Source organism: Somniosus microcephalus, chromosome 9 (assembly GCF_052327205.1).
Source record: "Somniosus microcephalus isolate GS21.2 chromosome 9, FLI_Smic_1.0, whole genome shotgun sequence".
In the NCBI taxonomy this organism is placed as follows: domain Eukaryota; kingdom Metazoa; phylum Chordata; class Chondrichthyes; order Squaliformes; family Somniosidae; genus Somniosus; species Somniosus microcephalus.
In genome coordinates, this window is record NC_140995.1 from 205,817,727 (window position 1) to 205,843,057 (window position 25,331).

Genomic DNA, 25,331 nt, shown 5'->3' on the forward strand with positions numbered 1-25,331 from the left:
TCTGTTTGAGGTTAGGCGGCTGTTTGAAAGCGAGTAGTGGAGGTGTGGGGATGGCCTTAGCGAGGTGTTCGTCGTCATCAATGACATGTTGAAGGCTGCGAAGAACATGGCGTAGTTTCTCTGCTCCGGGGAAGTACTGGATGACGAAGGGTGCTCTGTTGGTTGTGTCCCGTGTTTGTCTTCTGAGGAGGTCTATGCGATTTTTCGCTGTGGCCCGTCGGAACTGTCGATCGACGAGTCGAGCGTCCTATCCCGTTCTTACACGAGATCTTGGGTTCATGTCACGCTACATGTAACCCCACCTGACGCAGGGTCATCCAGACTCGAGTCGACATTGGCTTGTTCTCTACACAGATGCGGCCGGACCTGCTGTGATTTCCAGCAAAAAAATGTTTTTTGTCTTTTTTTGTTTTTCATACAGACCCCAGCATCTGCAATATTTGACCCCTTGTGACCCCACCTCATTGTTCTTTGATGTAATGTTTTCCTGACTGACCTGTTTGGACACCATTCACACCTTTGATTGCTGTGATTATCTCTCTGCCGAGGTGTGATAAATGGCAGTTGGAAACATTACCTGTAAACATCTGACACGATTCTCTGACTATATAAGCTGTGTCTTTATGCATTTCTCCACTTCACCTGACGAAGGAGCAGCGCTCCGAAAGCTTGTGATTTCAAATAAAGCTGTTGGACTATAACCTGGTGTTGTGTGACTTCTTACATTTATAACTCAATAAGGCATTGCCATAAATGGGACTTCCACATCAAATTTCTCAGTTAGTGGCATGCAAAATACTGTGGTCTACTTGGTTTCTGTGAGGTGTGACACACCCCCACCCCGCCACCATTTTTCTCCAACTTGTTTCCTCCATTGTCCAGTTCAGTGGGCTCCCGCTCGCTTGGTTCCACTCTTAAATATCTGATCATAGCCAGCGCATCTCCATCAATGGCTTCGTTTCCTGATCCTGCACCATTACCTCCACAGTTCCCCAGCAGTCTATCTAGAAAAATCATTTTTGGCAGTTAACAAAACATGCAAGTTCCAAAAGACATTCAGCACTCAAAAGGGTTAATCTGCGCCTTTTTGTTGAGGTAACAGAGGGTGGATGAGGGCAATGCAGTTGATGTGTATATGGACTTTCAGAGGGTGTTTGATAAAGTACCACATATTAGATTGTTAGCAAAATTGAAGCCCATGTGATAAAAGGGACAGTAGCAGAATAGATACAAGATTGGCTAAGGGGTAGAAAACAGAGTTGTGGTGACTGGCTGTTTTTTGGACTGGAGTGATGTATACAGTGGCATGCCCCAAGGTTCAGCACTAGGACCACTGCTGTTTTTGATATACATTAATAACTTGGACTTTGGGGTACAGGGCACAATTTTGACATTTTCAGATGACACGAAACTTGGTAGTAAACAATAAGATAGTAATAGCCTTTAAGAGAACATAGACAGGCTGATGGAATGGACGGACACGTGGCAGATGAAATTCAATGCAGAAATGTGTGCGGTGATACATTTTGGTAGGACGAATGAGGAGAGATGCTAAATGGTGCAAATTTAAAAGGGGTGCAAGAAGAGAGAGGCATTCTAAGCCCTGAGGAGGCGGGAGTGGTGGGAAAATTGCAGAATTGGGGGGCAGGAACCCAACCCGCCTCCGTGCCAATGTCCCAGGAGGCGGGTACCGGACCCGCGCCGGGTCAGGCAGGAAGGGGATTAGTGCCAATTAACTGCCTGTTAACAACAGGTAGTTAACAGGCAGTTTTTTGCCTAATCCCTATCTTTAGCCCTGAAGTGCGGGCTGTCCGACGGCTCCGAACCACGCCAAGTTAGCGAGGCGGACCGTCGGGTTGGAGGGGTCGAAATGTCCGTTGTGTAGGTGAGTGATGGGTGCATGTGTGCAGAGGTAAGTGTAAAGTGTTTTAATAAGTTTTACTTACCTTTACTTTCTCTCCTGCAGGCTTCCTTCCTTCAGTTCTCGGGAGTCCCTCAGCTCACCGGCACAGAAAGCAGAATGACCGCTGAACTGTCAAAAGCTGCAGCCTCTGCTTTCTGGTCTGGAGAGCTCACTAACTGAGTCTGAGTAGAAGTACTCACGTTAGAAGACAGATTGTCAGTGTTTGACAGCGTCACAGAGCTATCAAACGCTGATTTTTCATCTGTCAAAAGCTCTCGACAGATGAAATGTCAATCACTGACATCACCAGTAACCAGGTGTCTCTTAATTGGCCTGCTCAGCCCGCTGGGTTGGCCACAAGTCGATGGAGGCGGGACTACAACCCAAAAAGTGGGAGTCCCGCCTCCAAAAGCTCCCCATTGACAAAATCGAGCCCATAGAGTACAAAAGCCAGGAAGTTATGTTCAACTTATATAAAACACCAGTACCGCCCCAGCGGTGTTCAATTCTGGGAACCACACTTTAGGAAGGATGAGAAGGCTTTGGAGAGGGTACAGAAGAGATGTATTAGAATGGTTCCAGGGATGAGGGATTACGTGGATAGACTGGAGAAGTTGGAGTTGTTCTCCTTAGAGCAGAGAAGGCTAGGAGGAGATTTGATAGAGGTATTTAAAATCATGAAGGGTTTAGATAGTTTCTCGTTATTTCCTCTGTCTCCATTGGCTGAAGGGTCGATAACCAGAGGGCACAGATTTAAGGTGATTGGCAAAAAAAACAGAGACAACATGAGGAAAAGCTTTTTTACGTAACGAGTGGTTAGGATTTGGAATTCACTGCCTGATAGGGTGGTGGATACAGATTCAATAGTAGCCTTCAAAAGGGAATTGGATAAATACTTGAAGGAAAAAAAATGGCAGGAATATGGGGAAATAGCGGCGGAGTGGGACAATCTGGATTGCTCATCGAAAGCTAGCACAGACTTGATGGGCTGAATGGCCTCCTGTGTTGTACTGTTCTGATTCTAACTACACCCTGTCCCTTGGCAACATCATCCACAGACATGTGCCAGGCTTCACATATACGCTGATGGCACCCAGCTAACTCTCCACCACCACCCCCTTGACTGCTCCACCTTATCTGTGTTATCAAACTGCTTGTCTGATATCCAGTCTTATTTGAGCTGCAATTTCTTACAGTTAAATGTTAAGAAGACTGAAGCCATCATCTTCATCCCCACTTCAAACTCTGTACCCATGCCACTGATTCCATTCCCTTCCCAAGGCCACTGTCTCGGGCTGTTTGCAACCTCAACATCCTACTTGGCAATGAGCTGATCTTCTAACCCCATATCCTCTCCCTCACGAAGATCGCCTACTTGAGCCTCTGTAACATGGTCTGCCTCCGCCCTTACTTCAGCAACATCCGATACTGAGACATTCATCCATGCCTTTCTCGCCTACAGCATCGACTGTTTCAGTTCTCTCATAGTCAGCCTCCTGCTCTTCGTCCTCAGTAAACTTCAGCTCTTCCGAAACTCTGCACCCTGCATCCTATTCTGCACCAAGTCCAACTCATTATCATCCCTGTCCTTGCTGGATTAGCTCCCTGCCCCCCAATGCCTCAAATTTAAAGTTCCTGTGCTTGTGTTTAAATATATTCAAGAAGGAGTTAGATATATTTCTTAAGGCTAAAGGGATCAAGGGATATGGGGAGAAGGCAGGGACAGGGTACTGAGTTTGGATGATCAGCCATGATCTCATTGAATGGCGGAGCAGGCTCGAGGGGCCGAATGGCCTACTCCTGCTCCTATCTTCTATGTTTCTATCCCTTCATGGCCTGGCCTCGCCTCTCCCCTCCCTATCTCTGCAACCTCCTCTCGAACTCTATTCTTCTGACTCTAGCTCTTCTGCATTGCCCCTCCCTTCCTCCCACCACTGGTGCCTGTGCCTTTAGCCGCCTCCATTCCACACTCTGGAATTCCCTCCCTAGCCCTGCCTCTCCACCTCCCTCACCTCCTTAAGACCCACTTTAAAACCCGCCTCTTTGTCCAAGCTTTTGGTCATCGCTCCCCAGTAGCTCCTTTTTTTGGCTTGGTATTAATATTTTGATTACACCCCTGTGAAGCGCTTTGGGAAATTTTTCTATGTTTAAGGTGCTGTAAGAATGCAAGTTGTCCCAGGATAAAACCGGTATGTGGCATTATTTAGAGTGGTTAACTTTCATAATTTCAGAGTAAGAATGTTTTACAATTTTTAGATGAATTTTATACTTTGAAAAAATTATACTACAGGCATCTAAGAAATAGCCAGGCTCATTTGTACATGCCATCAACTCCAAAGTCTTGCTGGTGCTTACTTGTTTTCTTCAGTGTTTTCATCTGTTTTGTTTATGCTGAAGACTATATGGTAAATAAGTAAGCTGGCTTCAAAAAGCTCTACTGGCTGATTCAACAATGAAGTGCAGACAAGGACTCATGTTTCATGAATCTGAACCTGATGTTTACTGGGAATAGAGAAAGATTTGGACATTCGGAGTACTGATGAGCAAGTTGCCATATCCCATTGCCTAACGCATATTCCAATACCTCTGGTTCAGCAAGTGATGATTAATTGTGCATTTGAACTATTCATATAAGGGAAAGTATTTCAGGGAAAAATACTGTTGGGAAAAAATTCCAGGAGCAGGGACACAGTGCATGCAGTTTCACCGGTGGTATTCTGCACATTGGTATTGCATTTTCAGGAGCAAAGCTATCTCTGCTCTCCACGTTGTAAGCTTGCTCAGTATGATAACTCTAAATAATGATTGTGCTTATATGTGGTCTTCAGTGAGTGTGGAACTGCCAGCTTATAACGAGAACTAATGCCTTTCATTGTATAACTGTAGACTAGAGAGAGAGAAAGAGCTGTGTTTCTCATTGCAAGAGTTCATAAGTTACTGCAGCACACATTTTCAGCAAAAGCTGGAAATTCACAAAGGCTAGCATGGTTTCTGTGGCATTCACCCAATCAACAGAAATATATTTTTGTATGGCGCATGCACTTGCCTATATCTAGGATACATAATTGGACTGCGCAGAATAAAGCGAGGCATGATGTGAGGTGTCTGACTTGTGCTGGCCCAATTCAATTGGTGATTTATTATATTTTCATAAACCTGCTCTGTGTATCTGGTTTGTGCTGCAAAAATGGAAACGGAAACATACCAGCATTTACAGTATTTTGATTTTGTTTGTGTATTGTTCATGATGCATGTTGACTGGTTTCACTTAAGTTTCCACCAAGCATTTTTTTTAAATGAAGATTGAGGCAGTATAATGGCTTTATTCTTTGTGGCGTTATCTGAGTGGAAAACTGGTCTGTGCTCCATGAAATGGATTTTGTGTTCTGTGATTGAATCATGTAGGGGTTGGTGAGTTCTGTATACAGGAGGGCTGTCTGGCTGAGGCAACGGAAATATCTGTCTGAATATTTTTTCTTTTAAATTGTAGAAGCAATAATTTTTAGGAAATTTACATATCTAATAGGCATTGATGTGGACATGACTATTATAGGCTGCCCTAATTATGTGGGTGTATGCCTCAAACGACTGAGACTGAAAAATGTTGCCTTTAATAAAAGCTTGCTCTTAAATTCATTGATATTAAATTAGTGATAATGGTATAAATATGCTACAGCTATACCTAGTGCTACTATAACTAGCGCTGGGGAGGAGGATTTAAACTAACTTGGCAAGGGAGTAGGGAAACCAGGATGAAACATCAGAGAGGAGAAACAAGGTGCATAGAGGACTGGGAGAGGCAAACTGCATTAGTATAAAGAGTAGTCTAGAAAGAGGAGGATCAGACAGGAGAGAAATCCAAAGAGAGAGAGGGTGTGTTTGGAGTGCATGTGCGTAAATGCACAGACTGAAAAATAAGGTTGGTGAGCTTGCAGGCACAAGTTGCCAGATGGAGTTATGATATAGTGGCAATAACTGAGACCTGGCTCAAACGAGGGCAGGAATGGGAACTTAACATTCCTGGTTACAATGTATTCAGGAGGGATAGAGAAGGGGGAGGGAAAAGGAGGAGAGGGGTGGCAGGTGGCAGTTTTGATCAAAGATACTGTTACAGCCCTGGAAAGGGATGATATGCTAGAGGGTTCAAAGACAGAATCTATTAGGTTCGAGTTAAGGAGACGAGGAGAAGCTGTTACGCTGCTGGATGTTTACTACAGACCACCAAATAGTGGATAGCAGATGGAGGAGAAAATCTGTAAACAAATTTCTGAAACGTTCCAGTAGTGATGAGAATTTGAGGTCTTCAGTTATCCGAATCTAGACTGGGATAATAAACCGAAAAAGGAGACATGATAAATGTCAGGTTCAAAATACAGTAGAGAATCAACCAGAATATAGAAAGTGCAGAGGAGAACTGAAAAAGGAAATAAGATGGACAAAGAGAGTGTATGAGGAAATGTTAGTGAGTTACATAAAAGAGAACATTAAATGATTTTATAAACATATAAAGAGTAAAAGGATAGTTAAAGGAAGGGTGGAGCCAATTAGGGAATCAAAAAGAAATCTTATGCAGGCAGAGGGCATGGCTGAACCAAAAATGTGTACTTTGCATCTATCTTCACAACAGAAGGGGGCGCTGCTCATGTCACAGTAAAAGAGGAGGGGGTTGGAGAAATTGGATAGTATAAAAATAGCTAAGGCGGAGGTACTTAAAAGGTTGGCAGTGCTCAAAGTAGAAAAGTCACCTGGTCCGGATGCATCTTCGGTTGCTGAGGGAAATGGCAGAGGCTCTGGTCACAATCTTTCAATCCTCCTTGGATATGGGAGTGGTGCCAGAGGACTGGAGCGTTGTATATGTTGCACCCCTGTTCAAAAAAGGGGATAGGAATAAACCCGGTAACTACAGGCTAGTCAGCCTAACGTTGGTGGTGGGGAAACTTTCAAAGACCATAATCTGGGACACAATTAATTTTCATTTGGAAAAACATGGGTTAGTTAATGACGGCCAACATGGATTTGTTAAAGGTAGGTCGTGTCTGACAAACTTGATGGAGTTCTTTGATGGAATAATGGAGAGGGTTGATGAAGGTAATGCAGTTGATGTTGTGTATATGGACTTTCAAAAGGCGTTTAATAAAGTGCCACATAATAGACATTATTTTAAAAGTCAGCATTGTTGGTTTTATAAATAGGGGCATTGAGTATAAGTGTAAAGAAGTAATGACAGATTTGTATGAATAATTGGCTAAGCCACAAGTTAGAGTACTGTGGCAGTTTTCAGTATTCCATAAATAGAAAGAACATTAAACACGCAGAGTGTACAGTGTCAATTCACCACATTGATGCTAGGGATGGAAAACTATAGTCATGAGGAGAAACATGAAATACTAGAACTACTTTCACTGGAGCAGAGAAGGCTGAGAAGACTTAATAGAGGTTTGTAAAATTATGGAGGGTTTTGATAGAGCAAATAGGGAAAGACTATTTCCTCTGGTTGGTGAGTCACTGACGAAGGGTCATCAATTTAAAATTTTCACTGCGAGTGGGGAGAGAGGTTCGGAAAAGTTTCTTTATACAGAGTTGTTGAAGCATAGAAACATAGAAAAATAGGAGCAGGAGTAGGCCATTCGGCCCTTCGAGCCTGCTCCGCCATTCAATATGATCATGGCTGATCCTCTATCTCAATACCATATTCCTGTACTCTCCCCATACCCCTTGATGCCTTTTGTGTCTAGAAATCTATCTATCTCCTTCTTAAATATATTCAGTGACTTGACCTCCACAGCCTTCTGTGGTAGAGAATTCCTCAGTGAAGAAATTTCTCCTCATCTCAGTCCTAAATGTCCTACCCCGTATCCGGAGACTGTGACCCCTCATTCTAGACCCCTTCAGCCAGGAGAAACATCCTCCCTGCATCCAGTCTGTCTAGCCCTGTCAGAATTTCATACGTTTCAATGAGATCCCCTTGCATTCTTCTAAACTTTAGTGAAGACAGGCCTAGTCGACCCAATCTCTCCTCATACGACAGTCCTGCCATCCCAGGAATCAGTCTGGTGAACCTTCACTGCACTCCCTCTATGGCAAGTATATCCTTTCTTAGGTAAGGAGACCAAAACTGCACACAGTACTCCAGGTGTGGTCTCACCAAGTCCCTGTATAACTGTAGTAAGACATCCTTGCTCCTGTACTCAAATCCTCTTGCAGTGAAGGCCAACATACCATTTGCCTTCCTAACTGCTTGCTGCACCTGCATGTTTTCCTTCAGTGACTACCCAGGACACCCAGGTCCCTTTTTGTACATCAACATTTCCAATCTATCACCATTTAAATAATACTCTACCTTTCTGTTTTTCCTACCGAAGTGGATAACTTCACATTTATCCACGTTATACTGCATCTGCCATGTATTTGCCCACTCACTCAACTTGTCTAAATTGCCTTGAAGCCTCTTTGCATCCTCCTCACAACTCACCTTCCCACCTAGTTTTGTGTTGTCAGCAAACTTGGAAATATTACATTTGGTTCCCTCATCCAAATCATTGATATATATTGTGAATAGCTGGGGCCCAAGCACTGATCCCTGCGGTACCCTACTAGTCACCGCCAGCCACCCCGAAAAAGATCCATTTATTCCTACTCTCTGTTTCCTGTCTGTTAACCAATTTTCAATCCATGTCAGTATATTACTCCCAATCCCATGTGCTTTAATTTTGCACACTAACCTCTTATGTGGGACTTTATCAAAGGCCTTCTGAAAATCCAAATACACCCCATCCACAGGTTCTCCTGGACTGTTTTGCCACAGGAGCTGGTTGAGGCACAGACCATTGCATCTTTTAAGAGGAAATTGGATAACTTTTTGAAGCAGAGGAAGATACAGGGTGATAGAGAGGGAGTGGGGCCACGGAAATACTTTTGAATTGATCGAGGAAAGAGCTGCCAAAGCCACGATAGGTGACCGCTGTGGAGGTAAATGGGGCTGGAGGCTAGAGGTGCATAGGCATTTGTGGCAGTTAAGGAAGTTGGCTTCAGTTTTGCTGCTGTTTAGCTGGAGGATATTTTGACTAATCCAGGTCTTGTTCGTCTGAAGAGCATCTTCCATGGCCCCAGTGTGACATCTCTGTTTTCCTACAGCAGATATCCTTACAATGGTTCTGAGTGAGACTGACAACTTAGTGTGAATTAGTGCTGATCAACAGGCAGTTTTATGCTGCGAGTCCAATTTGTTTGTTGTAGAGAGAAGACATTTATCTCCTCAATCTGACTTGGATTTGAAACCAAATCCCAGAGGTGAAAGAGTGATGTGGTGTGTCAATCAATTCCCCAAGTTTAAGTTTGGTAGTTAAAAAATAAATCCCCTATCTGTACTAGCCATTCTGTTATGGAGAAGAGACAATGTAGGAGCAACTAGCAATTATAAAAGTGGCATTTAATAGATTTATTGTGCAACTGAAATCAAGCTGGTGGTAAAAATGAGAATGTTCAATGTGGCTCATAGTATGGTATGGATGCGAGTATTGGAATTTGGAGTAAGATGATGACTCGGGGCTTTTCAGTTCGGGAGGATTTCTTCTTATAGGCCCATTGCTTTGCTGCAGTGTTCACTGACCAGGCTGCTGCTTTCAACATCTTTTTACTTTTTGATCACGCTCTCTCAAGCAATGTAATGAAAGTTGGTAGAATAATCTGCCCCAAATATTTCATTTATCTCATCATGGTTTGCCTCATCACTTCCCTCTTGTGCTATTTCAAGAACCCTCTTGTTCATCATTCTTCTCATTCAGCTAATTTTCAACATATGTCTAGCAGAGAACTGAAAATCCCCGAGTCATCATCTTACCCCAGGATCCAGTGTTCACATCCATACAGTGCCGTTAATCACATTTCAATGTAACATCCTAATTCTTAACACTAGCTTGGTTTTACATTTGCACAGAATCTTTTGCAATTGTTATCCTCCATTTAACTCTGTTGCTTTGGGTTAGACTGTCCAGGAAAATCTGAGAATATCATTTCAAGAAAAAGAAACCAGAAACTGTAAAAGCAGCAGAGAAGTAAAAAGGGCTAACCTGATACCTGATCTTTAATTGTTAACGAGGCTGGCGCCCATGATGTTACCCCTTGCTGATAGGAACAATGTAGGGCGGCGGGCAGAAACTATACAGACATTAGGTGATTGCAAACGCATTACCATAATGTTTAGGTGATCATGAACACATTACCAGGATGTTTACTTAGCTGTAACCCATTCAGTAAAATGTGACTTGTATATTTCGAACTGCCAGACCAGGAAATCCAATTAAATGTACACGTGCACAGCTCAGGATTGGTGCAGAATGTACGAGGTGTTAATGCTTTCTCAAAGCAGGGATAAAAATGTAGCACGCTGTATGAGAAATTGCTTACTCTGTTGGATTCGTCAGACTCTTGCAGGAGTCGGTGCCGATATATCAGAGTAAGACTCCGCGGAAAATAAATTGTTTAAACTCTCCAGATGTATTCGACTCAGTGATTGCTGAACCAGACTGAGGGTAAAAGAATCCATTCTATCAAATCTATTTAACAGAGCTATTGTGCAACTGTAAAATGATGAGACAAATGAAATATTTGGGGCACATTATTCAGGAAATGTAACGAAAGTTGGTAGAGAGAGCTTGATTCAAAAGTAAAAAGATGTTGAAAGCAGCAGCCTAGTCAGTCAACACTGCAGCATATTTCCATATTGTTCATTCTAAAGTCAAGTTTTGTGTACGGTCAACTTTCTTTGTGATCATCATTGCCTTAGTTAGCTTTAGCATTTATTTTCACTGTATTCCAAACATGTCTGCTTTACCTTCTGAAATAGCTCTTGTAATAATCTCTATATCTAGAACATTTGATTCAAATTGTGTTTAGGATTCTTATAGTACACCTTTTAAAAAATGTTAACTGTAGACATTAGGGTATTAAATAACAATTTTAGTGTTTTGGCTAAGTTAATACCACAGTTCATATTAGTTAAAATATCTGCAGTGCATGTTACAAGTATATGGATAATAATCAAAAGGATAATGGCTAGTATTCGTTTTAAATGTGTCCTATATAGGAGTTTCATGTTTGCAATAAATCTATTTTTGCACATGATCTATTTTCTATATAAGTAGAAGTCTTGCATACAATGTAAATGATGCATTAAATGTGTAGCGGCCCCATGAAAATGTGGCCATAACACAAAATAACTCATCCATCACACATTTCTGATTTGGCAGCTTGAATAATCATAATCTGTTATGTTGAGAATCACATTTCAATTTATTTCATTCAAACTGATTTTAGCCCTAGCCTTGATCGGTGGCACATGACTATATAGATAAGATTTTTATAATAAAATATATTCAAATTTACATTCTGAGGGGGGAAATGTTGAACTTGCCCATAAAGTCAGTAAGTATATGTTTTTTTTTAGAGCCTGAGTTCTGATTCATTCTTCAGCTTTTTACACACCTGAGCCCTAAGAGAAGAGGCTTGAAGCAGATCCCCAGAATGTAGTAGCGTTAACCTCTGTTTATCACTTTTTTATTCGTTTATGGGATGTGGGCGTCGCTGGCAAGGCCAGCATTTATTGCCCATTCCTAATTGCCCTTGAGAAGGTGGTGGTGAGCCGCTTTCTTGAACCGCTGCAGTCCGTGTGGTGAAGGTACTCCATCTTCTCTTAGGCAGTCCCTCGGAACCGAGGGTGACTTGCTTCCACGCTAAAAATTAGTTCTCAGGTGACTGATGAGTCCAATGCGGGGCAGACGGTGGTTGAAGGGGCGGGTGGGTGGGGTGCTTGGGTTGATGTACGCTCCTTCCGCTGTTTGTGCTTGGCTTCCATTTGTTCCCGGCGAAGAGACTCGAGGTGTTTGGCGCCTTCCCGGATGCTTCTGCTCCACTTTGAGCGGTCTTGGACCAGGGATTCCCAGGTGTCGGAGGGGGTGTAGCACTTTTTCAAGGAGGCTTTGAGGGCGTCCTTGAAGCATTTCCTCTGCCCACCTGGGGCTCTCCTGCCGTGTCAGAGCTCCGAGTAGAGCGCTTGTTTTGGGAGTCTCGTATTGGGCATGCGGATGAAGTGGCCTGTCCATCGGAGCTGATCGAGCGTGGTCAAAGCTTCGATGCTGGGGATGTTGGCCTGAGCGAGAACACTGACGTTGGTGCGCCTAGCCTGCCAATGGATTTGTAGGATCTTGCGGAGGCAGCGTTGGTGGTACCTCTCCAGTGCTTTGAGGTGCCTGCTGTACATGGTCCATGTCTCTGAAGCCTACAGGAGGGCGGGAATCACTACTGCTCTGTAGACCATGAGCTTGGTGCCGGGTTTGAGGTCCTGGTCTTCAAACACTCTCTTCCTCAGGCGACCGAAGGCTGCACTGACACACTGAAGGCAGTGTTGGACTTCATCATCGACGTCTGCCCTTGTTGACAGTAGGCTCCCGAGATATGGAAAGTGTCCACGTTGTCCAAGGCCTCCTTGTGGAATTTGATGATCGGGGGGCAGTACTGTGTGGCGGGGGCAGGTTAGTAGAGGACCTTTGTCTTACGGATGTTTAGTGTAAGGCCCATGCTCTCGTACGCATTGGTGAAGATGTTGACGATGGTTTGGAGTTCGACCTCAGAATGTGTGCAGACGCAAGCGACGTCTGCATACTGTAATTCGATGACAGAGGATGGGATGACCTTGGATCTGGACTGGAGGTGACGGAGGTTGAACAGTTTCCCGTTTGTTCTGTAGATTCCTCCACTCCAGCGGGGAGCTTACTAAGGGTGAGATGGAGTATTGCAGCAAGGAAGATTGCGAAGAATGTTGGTGCGATGACACAGCCTTGCTTGACCCCGGTCTGTACATGAATTGGATCTGTTGATCAGGATCACGGCTTGCATGTCGTCGTGAAGCAGGCGGAGGATGGTGACAAACATTTGGGGGCAGCCGAATTTGAGGAGGACATTCCGTAATCCCTCACGGTGAACAGTGTCGAAGGCCTTTGTGAGGTTAAAGAAGGCCATGTACAGCGGTTGGTGCTGTTCCCTGCATTTCTCTTGTATTTGACACATGGTGAAGATCATGTCCATTGTGCCCCTTAGTGGGCAGAATCTGTATTGCGACTCTGGGAGGAGCTCTTCGGCCACTGGGAGAAGGCAATTGAGGAGGATTCTTGTGATGACTTTCCCTGTGGCAGACAGCAGGGAAACTCCTCTGTAATTACCGCAATCGAACTTGTCACCTTTCTTGAAGATGGTCACGATTACGGCATCTGAGATCCCCTGGCATACTTTCCTGCTTCCAAATAAGAGAAATGAGTTCATGTATTCGCGCCAGTAGTGCTTCTCCGCCATGCTTTAGTGCCTCGGCGGGGTTTCCATCTGCTCCTGAGGCCTTGTTGTTCTTCAGTTGTTAGATGGCCTTTTCAACCTCATGCCGGGCTGGGGTTGTGCTGAGGTGGTGGCGGGTAGCATGCTGCGGGATGGAGTTGAGGACAATCGCGTCGAAGACAGAGTCTCGGTTAAGGATGTCTTCGAAGTGCTCCTTCCAGCCCCTCTGTCCTTGAGGAGTACCTCTCCGTTCTTGTCCCACAGTGGGGAAGGGCCTTGGGTGCTTGGGCCAAAGATGGTCTTGACTGCGCTAAAGAATCCACGCACGTCGTGGTTGTCGGCTAGCTGCTGGATCTCCTGCGCTTTCTCCACCCACCATCTGTTCTTTAGGTCGCGAGTTTTTTGTTGGAACTCGGCCTTCAGGCATCTGTAGAGCTGCTTTCTTGCTCTCGAGTTCTGTTGCTGTTTCCAGATCAGGACTGCCTTGCGCTTGTGGCTTATTAGCTCCTGGATCTCCTGGTCGTTCTCGTCGAACCAGTCTTGGTGTTTCCTGGTCGAGTGACCGAGCGTCTCTTCACAGGTGCTGATTATGGAGGCCTTGAGTGCAGACCAGGCGCTGTGGACACTCTGTGTCTCTGAATCACTGGGAGTCGTCCGGTTGGTTGTGAGGCGCTGGCTGAATGGGGCTTTCTTAGCAGGGTCTTTCCGAGTGCTCCAGCGTTAATTTTCCTGCGGCATTGTTTCTGTTGCTGCTGCTGCTGTTTTGGGGCTACATTGATGGAGATGGCAGAGCAGATCTGTCTAGCATTCGTCAGCTTCTGTCATGGCGCGGGTGATGTGGACGTCCTTGCGGTCCCTCGCTTGGACGATGACGTAGTCCAGCAGATGCCAGTGCTTGGGGGTCCATTCTGAGGGGGGAAATGTTGAACTTGCCCATAAAGTCAGTAAGTATATGCTAGAAATACCTCCAATAAGTGTCTCTTCTTTCTAGAGCCTGAGTTCTGATTCATCCTTCAGCTTTTTACATACCTGAGCCCTAAGTGAAGAGGCTTGTAGCGGATCCCCAGAATGTAGTAGCGTCAACCTCTGTTTATCTTTTTTTTTATTCGTTTATGGGATGTGGGCGTCGCTGGCAAAGCCAGCATTTATTGCCCATCCCTAATTGCCCTTGTGAAGGTGGCGGTGAGCCACTTTCTTGAACCGCTGCAGTCCCATGTGGTGAAGGTACTCCCACAGTGCTGTTAGTTAGCGAGTTCCAGGATTTTGACCCAGTGACGATGAAGGATCGGCGATATACTTCTAAGTCAGGATGGTGTGTGACTTGGAGGGGAACTTGAAGGTGGTGGTGTTCCCATGTGCCTGCTGCCCTTGTCCTTCTAGGTGGAAGTGGTCGTGTGTTTGGGAGGTGCTGCCGAAGAAGCCTTGGCGCGTTGCTGCAGTGCATCTTGTAGATGGTACACACTGCAGCCACGGTACGCTGGTGGAGGGAGTGAATGTTTAAGATGGTGGATGGAGTGCCAATCAATTGGGCTGCTTTGTCCTGGATGGTGTCGAGCTTCTTCAGTGTTCTTGGAGCTGCACTCATCCAGGCAAGTGGAGAGTATTCCATCACACTCCTTACTTGTGCCTTGTAGATGGTGGAAAGGCTTTGGGAAGTCCACTTCAGTACTATAACTTCCAGGAGGCTGGCTAAGCCTTGGAACGTTTTCCTACATAAACAGCCCGATATAAATGCAAGTTTTTGTAAGTCTGCCACCATTTACTGACAGGGTGAGCAGGGCTTACAAGAAGTAAATTGTGGTACGTTTTAATGGCTTGGCTTGTACTTTTTAACAAGAAAATCCAGTGCTTTGAAGAGGCATTTGCTTTTCTGATTGTACGAGAAACATTGGCCACGATATTTATGGGGAGTGCGCAGGAGAGAGCGCTAGCCGGGGGGGGAACCCAGAGAGGCTGGGGACGTGGAGATCCTGCTGAATTTAACGGCAGGACTTCGTTATAATTTTGTCCTTCAGTTTCCCGCCTGTGCCGGGCATGAAAACCAGAGGTAGGAGGCCACAGCTACAGTCCCCGGCAATCGGAAGGGAGAGATCGGGGCTTGGGGTGGCGGGGGATGAGAGTTCGGCAATGGCGAGGGAGAGATTGAGGGTCGGGGCGGGTCGCTGATTGCAACAGCGAGAAGAGGTCGCGATCGGCCGAAGGGAGGCCGAAGGCTTCCTTGAGGGGTCGGGGGAAACACGCCTGCAAGGGCACTAACCTGTTGGAGCCGACAGATCTCTCTTCCATTTCTCTACCGAGTTTCCCGAGCCCTCAGCGCCTGACTGACAGCTGTTAAATTTAAATCAGGCTCCCAACTGCACTGTGTGAGCCTGATTTAAATATGATAATGAAGAGTTCGCCTCTCCAAGACAGTACACATGCACGCCTTGCAACCTGCCGCCATAAAAATTGTGGCAGGCGCAAAGCTGGGTGGGAGGGTATGCTGTGAGGAGGATGTTGTGAAACTCCAGTACGATTTGGACAGGTTGGGTGATTGGGCAGAAACATGGCAAATGCACTATAATGTGGATAAATGTGAGGTTATCCACTTTGGTGGCAAAAACAGGAAGGCAGATTATTTATTGAATGGCAATAGATTGGGAGAAGGGGAAGTGCAAAGAGACCTGGGTGTTCTTGTGCACCAGTCGCTGAAGGTAAGCATGCAGGTGTAGCAGGCGGTTAAGAAGGAAAATGGTATGTTGGCCTTCGTAGCAAGAGGGTTCGAGTACAGGAACAAGGATGTCTTGCTACAGTTGTACAGGGCCTTGGTGAGACCGCACCTTGAGTGTTGTGTGCAGTTTTGGTCACCTTATCTGAGTAAGGACGTTCTTGCCATGGAAGGAGTGCAGCGAAGATTCACCAGGCTGATACCTGGGATGGCAGGAATGACGTATGAGGAGAGATTGTGTCGATTGGGTTTATACTCACTGGAGTTTAGAAGATTGAGAGGGGATCTCATCGAAACCTATAAAATTCTGTCAGGCTTGGACAGACTAGATGCAGGAAGGATGTTTCTCATGGCCGGGGAGTCCAGAACCAGGGGTCATAGTCTAAGGATAAGGGGTAAGCCATTTAGTACTGAGATGAGGAGGAATTTCTTCACCCAGAGAGTGGTGAACCTGTGGAATTCTCTGCCACAGAGGGCGGTGGAGGCCAATTCATTAAATATATTCAAGAAGGAGTTGGATATATTTCTTAAGGCTAAAGGGATCAAGGGATATGGGGAGAAGGCAGGGACAGGGTACTAAATTTGGATGATCAGCCATGATCTCCTTGAATGGCGGAGCAGGCTCGAAGGGCCGAATGGCCTACTCCTGCTCCTATCTTCTATGTTTCTGTGTTTACCCTTCATACACTCGGTCACCCAAAACTCTGCTGCCTGTATCATAACTCGCACCAAGTCCCGTTCACCCATCACCCCTGTGCTCGCTGACCTTTATTGACTCCCGGTCTGGCAACATCTCAATTTTAAAATTCTCGTCCTTATTTTCAAATCCCTCCACGGCCTCGCCCCTCCCTATCTCTGTAACCTCCTACAGCCCACCAATTCTGGCCCCTTGTGCATCCCCTATTCTAATCGCTCCACCATTGCGGCCGTGCTTTCCGCTGCCTAGGCCCTAAACTCTGGAATTCCCTTGCTAAACCTCTTCGCCTCTCTATTTCTCTTTCCTCCTTTAAGGTGCTCCCTTAAAACCTACCTCTTTCACCTGTCCTAATATCTCCTTATGTGGTTCTGTGTCAAATTTTGTTTGATAACGCTCCTGTGAAGCGCCTTGGGATGTTTTACTACGTTAAAGGCGCTATATAAATGTAAGTTGTTTTTGTTGTTGGGCGACGCGTTCCCCAATTTTTAATTCTACCCCCGACCCTCTCCCGCCTGTCGTGGGGTGTTTAATATCGAGTCCACTTTTTCTCTCGGATCTTCTGATTGGAAATTAGATCCAAAATATATAAATATCTTGCATTTATATAGCACCTTTCATGACCTCTGGACCTCCCAAAGTGTTTAACAGCCAATGAAATATTTTTGAAGTGTAGTCACTGTTGTAATTTGGGAAACATGGAAGCCATTTTGCACATAGTAAAGTCCCACAATCACCAACGAGATAATCTGTTTTGGTGATATCGGCTGAGGGATATAAATTGGCCAGGAGACCGGGGAGAACGCCCCTGTTCTTTGAATAGTGCCGTGAGATCTTTTTATATCTACCCAAGAGGGCAGACGAAACCTCGGTTTAAAGTCTCATCTGAAAGACGGCACCTCGGATAGTACAGCATTCCCTCAATACTGCGCTGGGAGTGTCAGCCTGGATTTTTTGCTCAAGTCTCTGAAGTGGGACTTGAACCCACAACCTTCTGACTCAGAGGTGCGAGTGCTACTCCTGAGCTACGACTGACACCTAGAACAGTTTCTATCACAGTGCGTGGCACCTCTGCCATCACAGTTTACTGCACTCAATTAAATTGGTAAGCACCTGCTCCTGTCAAAATCTTAAACATTTTCAATTTTCAAATTCTGCCCAGTGCTTCCTTCCCTCCCATCTCCTGCTATGCTTTTCTCCCTCCACTGTTTCCCCTTCCCTAGTTAAGAACAGGACAGTGTTAAGCAACACAAGCATGCTCCAGACCCCAGGCTATTGTGTGCCAGTGGAGATCAATGAGTATGGGCTACATTTCAATTTATGCTTGTAACATGTGTTTATCTTGAGTCCATTTACTGTGGTTTTACTGTACTCAAAAAAATATTAAATAATTTATTTTGTTTTAATTCTTTCTACCTCCTCAGTGGCCAGAGAGCATCCCATTAATACTGCTTACCAGTTGTTAAATGATTTTGTTGAGCAGTTTAAATAATTTAGATGCAAAGGAAAAATGTTACAGGTGCAAGACTAAAGATGAATTGCGACATTGTCTGTTTTCTGGCTTCATTTCCTTCTATTTTGCTGGGTAGACAAGGTGGGCATTTGGGTAAGCAACATCAGACGGCCAAGGTTAATGCTGAGCCCAAACCACACATATACATTTAATGTTGTATGGGTTTCTCAGTTATTATTCTCTGCTGCCCCCCCTGCATTGCACCACAGTCTCGGAATAAGAAGCTGACAATCTGTTCCTGGGCTGTTGATCCAGCCACTGTGATGTACAAGATTAACTTCCATAGCTGTTTTCCCAGACACATGCGGAACTTTCTCAATGGAATTTAACAAAGGGGCAAAACTCTTTCCCATGAATTCACAATATCTTGGTGTATCAAAACATTGTATCATTGGCCTATTTTCCATGATATCTATTTTTGATCAACTTATTTCTTCCCTCAGGAATTTGTTTTCTGTCTCCGTTCTATTCTTGCTCTTGAGGACAGTTCAGGGTAAAATTCTACTTATGAAGTGGCATTGTCAAATTTCTTTTACCTTAGTGCTGCGTTATTTTGTCATTATTTTGTAACTAGACTAAAAACCATTTGATACCAATGTTTCTAAAATATTTCCGCAGCCAACGGATAGATGATTATTTCATTTAAATAATATGATCCTGGAAAATCCCTTATGGGACACATTTTTCCAATTTAATTTCTTGGAAAACAGCCTCTGAACTGTTTTTTTTGCCTAATAAAAGGAACAGTTTTTACCCAGTTGGTTTTCTTGACTTAATTTAATGGTCTTTGTTCATTTTATATTTCAACATAAATATTTTAGTGTCATTACTAAATCAATGACTCTGATGTGTACTTTCATATTGAGCAATGTAATGTGTGCTTTGTGACTGAAATTCCAGAGCAGCGAATAAAATGAAATTGGATTTTGAGTCAGAAAAATTAACCATATGTACATAATATCTCTTTCAGTTTGGTCCAGTGAACCCTTTCAGGACGCAGCAGATGGCTGCCCCTAGAAATATGCTGTCTGGGTACGCTGAACCTGCCCATATCAATGACTTCATGTTTGAGCAGCAGAGAAGAACCTTTCATACGTATGGTAAGCTCCAATTTATTGAAAACTTTTTTTTTTTTTAATTCCCTTCAAACTGCAGTTCAGTGTTATATTTCAGAACAGGCTGTCCGTGGCATGTACACTGGTTTGTTGCGTGACCTTGTTTGCACTGCATGCATAAAGTTGGTCCATGACTAAGAACAGCGGCTGTCTGTCAGTGATCTCTTATCCAGCTCATTCAGACAAATATTCTGCTTAAATACAGCTGCTTTTTGCTTCTGTTGTGGGGTACAGGAATGTGTGGGCTTGTTGCTACTATAATCTCCTTAAATGTGTGTTGGCGGGGGGTGGGGGAAATGCTTTTGATGGAGAAGAGAATGTCCTGTCTACATTCTGATTTTGGTCTTTTTGGCTTTGGTCTACGCATCAATAGCTGGATCCCAGCTCTACACAAAAAGCAGTAAGTTGGGTAGACCAATGGAGTACCACCATCTGCAGGCCATAAATTAGACTTTAAGGATGTATGCCCTGTTAACAACAACAACTTGCATTTATATAGCACCTTTTAACATAGTAAAACGTCACAAGAGCATTATCAAACAAAATTTGACACCAAGCCACATAAGGAGATATTCGGGCAGATGACCAAATGCTTGATCAAAGAGGTAGGAGGGAAGAGAGGTTTAGGGAGGGAATTCCAGAGCTTGGGTTCTCAGCAGCTGAAAGCATGGCCGCCAATGGTGGAGCAATTAAAATTGGGGATGAGCAAGAGGCCACAGTATTGGAGGAGCGCAGATACCTTGGAGGGCTGTAGGAGGTTACAGAGATAAGGAGGGGCAAGGCCCTGGAGGGATTTGAAAGCCAGGATGAGAATTTTAAAATGGAGGCATTGCTTAACCGGGAGCCAGTGTAGGTCGGCGAGCACAGGTTGATGGGTGAACGGGACTTGGTGTGAGTTGGGACACAGGCAGCAGAGTTTTGGATGAGCTTTAGTTTACGGAGGGTGGAAGATGAGCGGCCGGCAGGAATGCATTGGAATAGTCAAGTCTAGAGGTAACAAAGGCATGGATGAGGGTTTCAGCAGCAGATGAGCTGTGGCAGGGGCAGAGTCGGGCGATGTTAGAGGTGAAGAAACAATATGTGGCGTCTGTCAGTTCATTAGACGCAATGTTCCCTGCCCGTTCAAAAGATTTAAGGAGGGAATTCCAGAGCTTGGGTCCTTGGCAGCTGGATACACGGCCTTTCAATTTAAAAGCTAGCTCACCAGCTGCATGGGATCCCTGGAGCACGTGCGGCTGCGCAGCTTAAAGGGAACATTGATTAGAAGCCTTCCGTGATCAGAGGGCAGCACGTAGGATTAACAGTTTATTGCACCGGATTTAATAAGTGTAATTTTTAGTTACTGCTTTTTGTTAAATACTAAATATCAATCTGGGTAGACTTTCCCTCCCTCGATGGTTTGTTGTGTCTTCCCTGTTTATAAAACAAAAAGGAGATGGTTAGTGGTTTTAGCAAAGATTTTGCTGGTACCTTCCATGTAACGGGCAGCTTTTAATCATCTCCGTGGCATTGTTCATTATAGGTCTGTATAAGATAGTGCACTGATACAAAAAAATGTACACTTAGTAATGAACCAGTAACCACAGGACCATTACTGATCTAATGGGCCAGTGAATGAATTCCACCACAAGATAAAGCGGATAAAAAGGATGAGCTGACGTGTCTAGAAAAGGACTTGCAGCCTCCCCACTTGCCATTCCATCACAGCGTCCAGCTATTTCTTAAATGAATCCCATGTTTTTTCCTCTGCTAACCTTTTTTTTATTAGTTCCTGAGATGTGGGCATCGCTGGCAAGGTCAGCATTTATTGCCCATCCCTAATTGCCCTTGTGACATAGTGCATTGGGGTTCCACTGTGCTGGAGTGGCAATATGCTGGTTTGTGCTGGTGATCCTCCAGGGGCTACCGTGGGTGGGAAATGTTTTTTAAAAATGAGCACAATAAGGGTGTTAATTTTGTGCAGTTTGAAGTACCACTGTGTCCCATTTAAATGGCCAGTTTCTTGATTTTTGAAAATTATGTTGGCAGCGGAACTCTTGCAGGTGTAGGCTCAAGGGCACGAAACTTCAATTGTGATGTAAGGGAATTCAAAAACCATGTGCAGCTCTTGTGCTATTTGCTGCCTGCACTCATATAGTTTCTCCCCAGCACTGAAGCGGAATGTCCTTCCTTACATGGTGCTAATATGCCAACATTTTCAAGAAATAAGGAAAGGACTTGCATTATTATAGTGCCTTTCACGACATCCGGATGTCTCAAAGCGCATTACAGCCAATGAAGTACTTTTGAAATGCTTTTAATGTAGGGAACCATGGCAGCAAATTTGCACACAGCCAGGTCCCACAAACAGCAATGATGAGATGGTTTTTAGTGATTTTATTTAGGGATAAGAATTGGCCAGGGCACCAGGATTATTCTTCATATAGTGCCATGGGCTCTCTTGCACGTTTTTAAGGATCTTTTAAGTGTTACCTGTGGCATAGTGGTAGCACTCTCGCCTCAGCAGTAAGTTGAGGGTTCAAGTCCTACTCCAGGGACTTGAGCACATGATCTAGGCTGATACTTCAGTGCAGTACTGAGGGAGTGCTGTACTGTCAAGGTCGCCTTCTTTCAGATGAGACATTACATAGAAACATAGAAGACAGGAGCAGGACTCCCCCACCATCGGGAACATCCTTCCTGCATCTAGTCTGTCTAGTCCTGTTAGAATTTTATAAGTTTCAATGAGATCCCCTCTCATTCTTCTAAACTCCAGCGAATATAAGCCCAATCGACCTAATCTCTCCTCATACGTCATTCCTGCCATCCCAGGTGTCAGTCTGGTGAATCTTCACTGCACTCCCTCCATGGCAAGAACATCCTTCCTCAGATAAGGTGACCAAAACTGCACACAATACTCAAGATGTGGTCTCACCAAGGCCCTGTACAACTGTAGCAAGACATCCTTGCTCCTGTACTCGAATCCTCTCACTATGAAGGCAAACATACCATTTGCCTTCTTAACCACCTGCATGCTTACCTTCAGCGACTGGTGCACAAGGATACCCAGGTCTCGTTGCACTTCCCCTTCTCCCAATCTATTGCCGTTCAGATAATAATCTGCCTTCCTGTTTTTGCCACCAAAGTGGATAACCTCGCATTTATCCACATTATACTGCATCTGCCATGCATCTGCCCAATCACCCAACCTGTCCAAATCATACTGGAGTTTCTCGGCATCCTCCTCACAGCACACAGACCCACCCAGCTTTGTGTCATCTGCAAACTTGGAGATATTACATCTAGTTCCCTCGTCTAGATCATTAATATATATTGTTAATAGCTGGGGTCCTAGCACCGATCCCTGCGGTACCCCACTAGTCACTGCCTGCCGGAAAAAGACTCGTTTATTCCAACTCTTTGCTTCCTGTCTACCAACCAGTTCTCTGTCCAAGTCAGTTCCTTACCCCCAATCCCATGTGCTTTAACTTTGCACGCTAATCTCTTATGCGGGACTTTATCGAAAGCCTTCTGAAAGTCCAAATACACCACATCCACTGGTTCTCCCTTATCTATTCTACCAGTTACATCCTCAAAAAATTCCAGTAGATTAGTCAAGCACAATTTACCTTTTGTAAATCCATGTTGACTTTGTAAATCCTGTCACTGTTTTCCAAGTGCTCTGCTATTACATCTTTTATAATGCACTCTAGCATTTTCCCCAATACCGATGTCAGGCTTACCGGTCTATAATTCCCCGTTTTTCTCTCTACCACCTTTTTTAAATAGTGGGGTTACATTAGCTACCCTCCAATCCATGGGAACTGTGCCAGAGTCTATAGAATTTTGGAAGATGACCAGCAATGCATCTACTATTTCTAGGGCCACTTCCTTAAGTACCCTAGAATGTAGATTATCAGGCCCTGGGGATTTATCGGCCTTCAATCCCGTCAATTTCCCTAACACCATTTCCCTACAAATACTGATTTCATTCAGTTCCTCCCTCTCATTAGACCCTATGTTCCCCAACATCTCTGGGAGGTTATTTGTGTGTTCCTTTGTGAAGACAGAACCAAAGTATGTATTTAATTGGTCAGCCATTTCTTTGTTCCCCATTATAAATTCCCCTGATTCTGACTGCAAGGGACCTGCGCTTGACTTCACCAATCTTTTTCTCTTCACATATCTATAGAAGCTTTTACAGTCAGTTTTTATGTTCCCTGAAAGCTTACTCTCATACTCTATTTTCCCCCTCTTAATTAATCCTTTTGTCCTCCTTTGCTGAATCTTAAACTGCTCCCAATCCTCAGGTTTGCTGCTTTTTCTGGCCAATTTATATGTCCTCTCCTTGGATCTTATGCTATCCCTAATTTTCCTTGTTGGCCACGGTTGCGCCACCTTTTTTGTTTTATTTTTATGCCAGACAGGGATGAACAAATTCTGTAGTTCATCCATGCGATCTTTAAATGTTTGCCATTGCCTATCCACCGTCAACCCTTTAAGTAATGTTCCCCAATCCATCCTAGCCAACTTGCGCCGCATACCATCGTAGTTTCCTTTATTGAAACCGAGGCCTCATCTGCCCTCTTGGGTGGACATAAACAATCCCACGGCACTATTTTGAAGAAAAGCAGATGTTCTCTTTGATGTCCTGGCAAATATTTATCCCTCTACCAACTAGATTATGTGCTGAATACCTGGAGTGGGGTTTGAACCCACAATATTCTGACTCCGACGAGAGTGCAACAATTATAAAGAAGGGCAGTAAAGAAATGGATGCAAAGAAATGTTTTCCAGCACTTAAAATTGCTCATGTGCCCAAATGTGAGGGGACAGAGTCTCTAAACTCTATTGCTGGGTCAGGCCTCATTGTGCTTCTCTTTTTACAGCATTTGTTCAATAAGGAAGCAAATTTCATCTTTAGTTACTAATCAATGCTGTATGAGTTCAAGTTCCAGTGGATGGAGCAAATCTACGCTGCAAATCTCTGCTTGTTACAACATATTCAAAAAACCCTTCTATATTAGAATTTACACCTGTATTATTAGATAAATAGGATTGATGGATTTGCAGAGAGTGATCATTTATGGAAATTACATAGAGATTAAATGTGTTTAGGTTAATCAATGCTAGAATGTAGGAAAACGTGGCAAAGTATAATATACATTACTTTACAAATCTGCACAGAACCAGAGCAAATAGTTTTATAAAAACCATGAATATAGGATAAATAATTGCTTCATTTTAAACCTAATATTTAAAGCGTGTGAAAAGTAGCTATATAAATATGCGAGGGTGGGTGGGGGGTCGCTCTGTGCTTGGTGTTACAGCCCTTAAACTGGCCTACGTGCAAAAAAGGGTACTACTGGTGCAGAAGGGAGGAGATGCTGATGGGCTTAGGTTCACGGATGATGTTGAAGGTAACCGGTTTGTAGAGATGGTGATAAAGGCAGATGATGTAAATGAAGAGAGGAAGAGATATGATGTAACAATATTTAGAGAAAGATGAGATTCGTCAGCAGATTGCACATGTATGCTGAGAACAAATTTCTAGACCGAGTAATGGGGCAAATAAGTTCAAGGTAGCGGGGAATGTACCTTTTCAAAAGGAAGATGGAGAGATAATGATGGAACAGATTCCTATATTAAAGAAGTGATTTATCATCCGTCAATAATGTGGGCCAGAAAGGCACATTTTTGGACTGTGCGACAATGATGTAGGTGAAAACGTTTCTGGGAAGCATATCTGACTAGAGACATAACTAGGCCATTTCTAAAGGGACATAGAAAAGATATAATGGTGAATTGACTGTGATGAGGTGTAACTGATTAACTCTCTCTGCCTATAGGAAGATCATTAATGTTAAATATTCAGTGATTTTGAATGGAGGAAGTAGCCATTTATAACAAACTAGCCTGGAGTACCCGGCGTTGCCGAGGGAACTGAAGAACCCTCTGCCATGTTTATAAAACTGTTGGGATTGAAGAACTCTTGCTAAGCACCCAGGAGGTGGTTCTTTAACTTCGTTTTTTGTTAATGGGGATCGCCATTAGCTATATACTCCAAGTTTTACAGTTTTCCTTCTGTGAATTTGGAG

General features: G+C 44.2%; 1 protein-coding gene across 1 annotated transcript in view; it reads left to right on the top strand.

Annotated features, from left to right (window-relative positions):
* The window catches only part of cdc40 (cell division cycle 40 homolog (S. cerevisiae)), a 148,689-nt gene that overhangs the window by 3,337 nt on the left and 120,021 nt on the right, over window positions 1–25,331 (top strand). Inside the window, exon 3 of the mRNA XM_085997797.1 lies at window positions 19,110–19,239. Coding sequence (XP_085853923.1) covers window positions 19,110–19,239 — 130 coding nt within the window. The remainder of the gene's footprint in view (window positions 1–19,109; window positions 19,240–25,331) is intronic.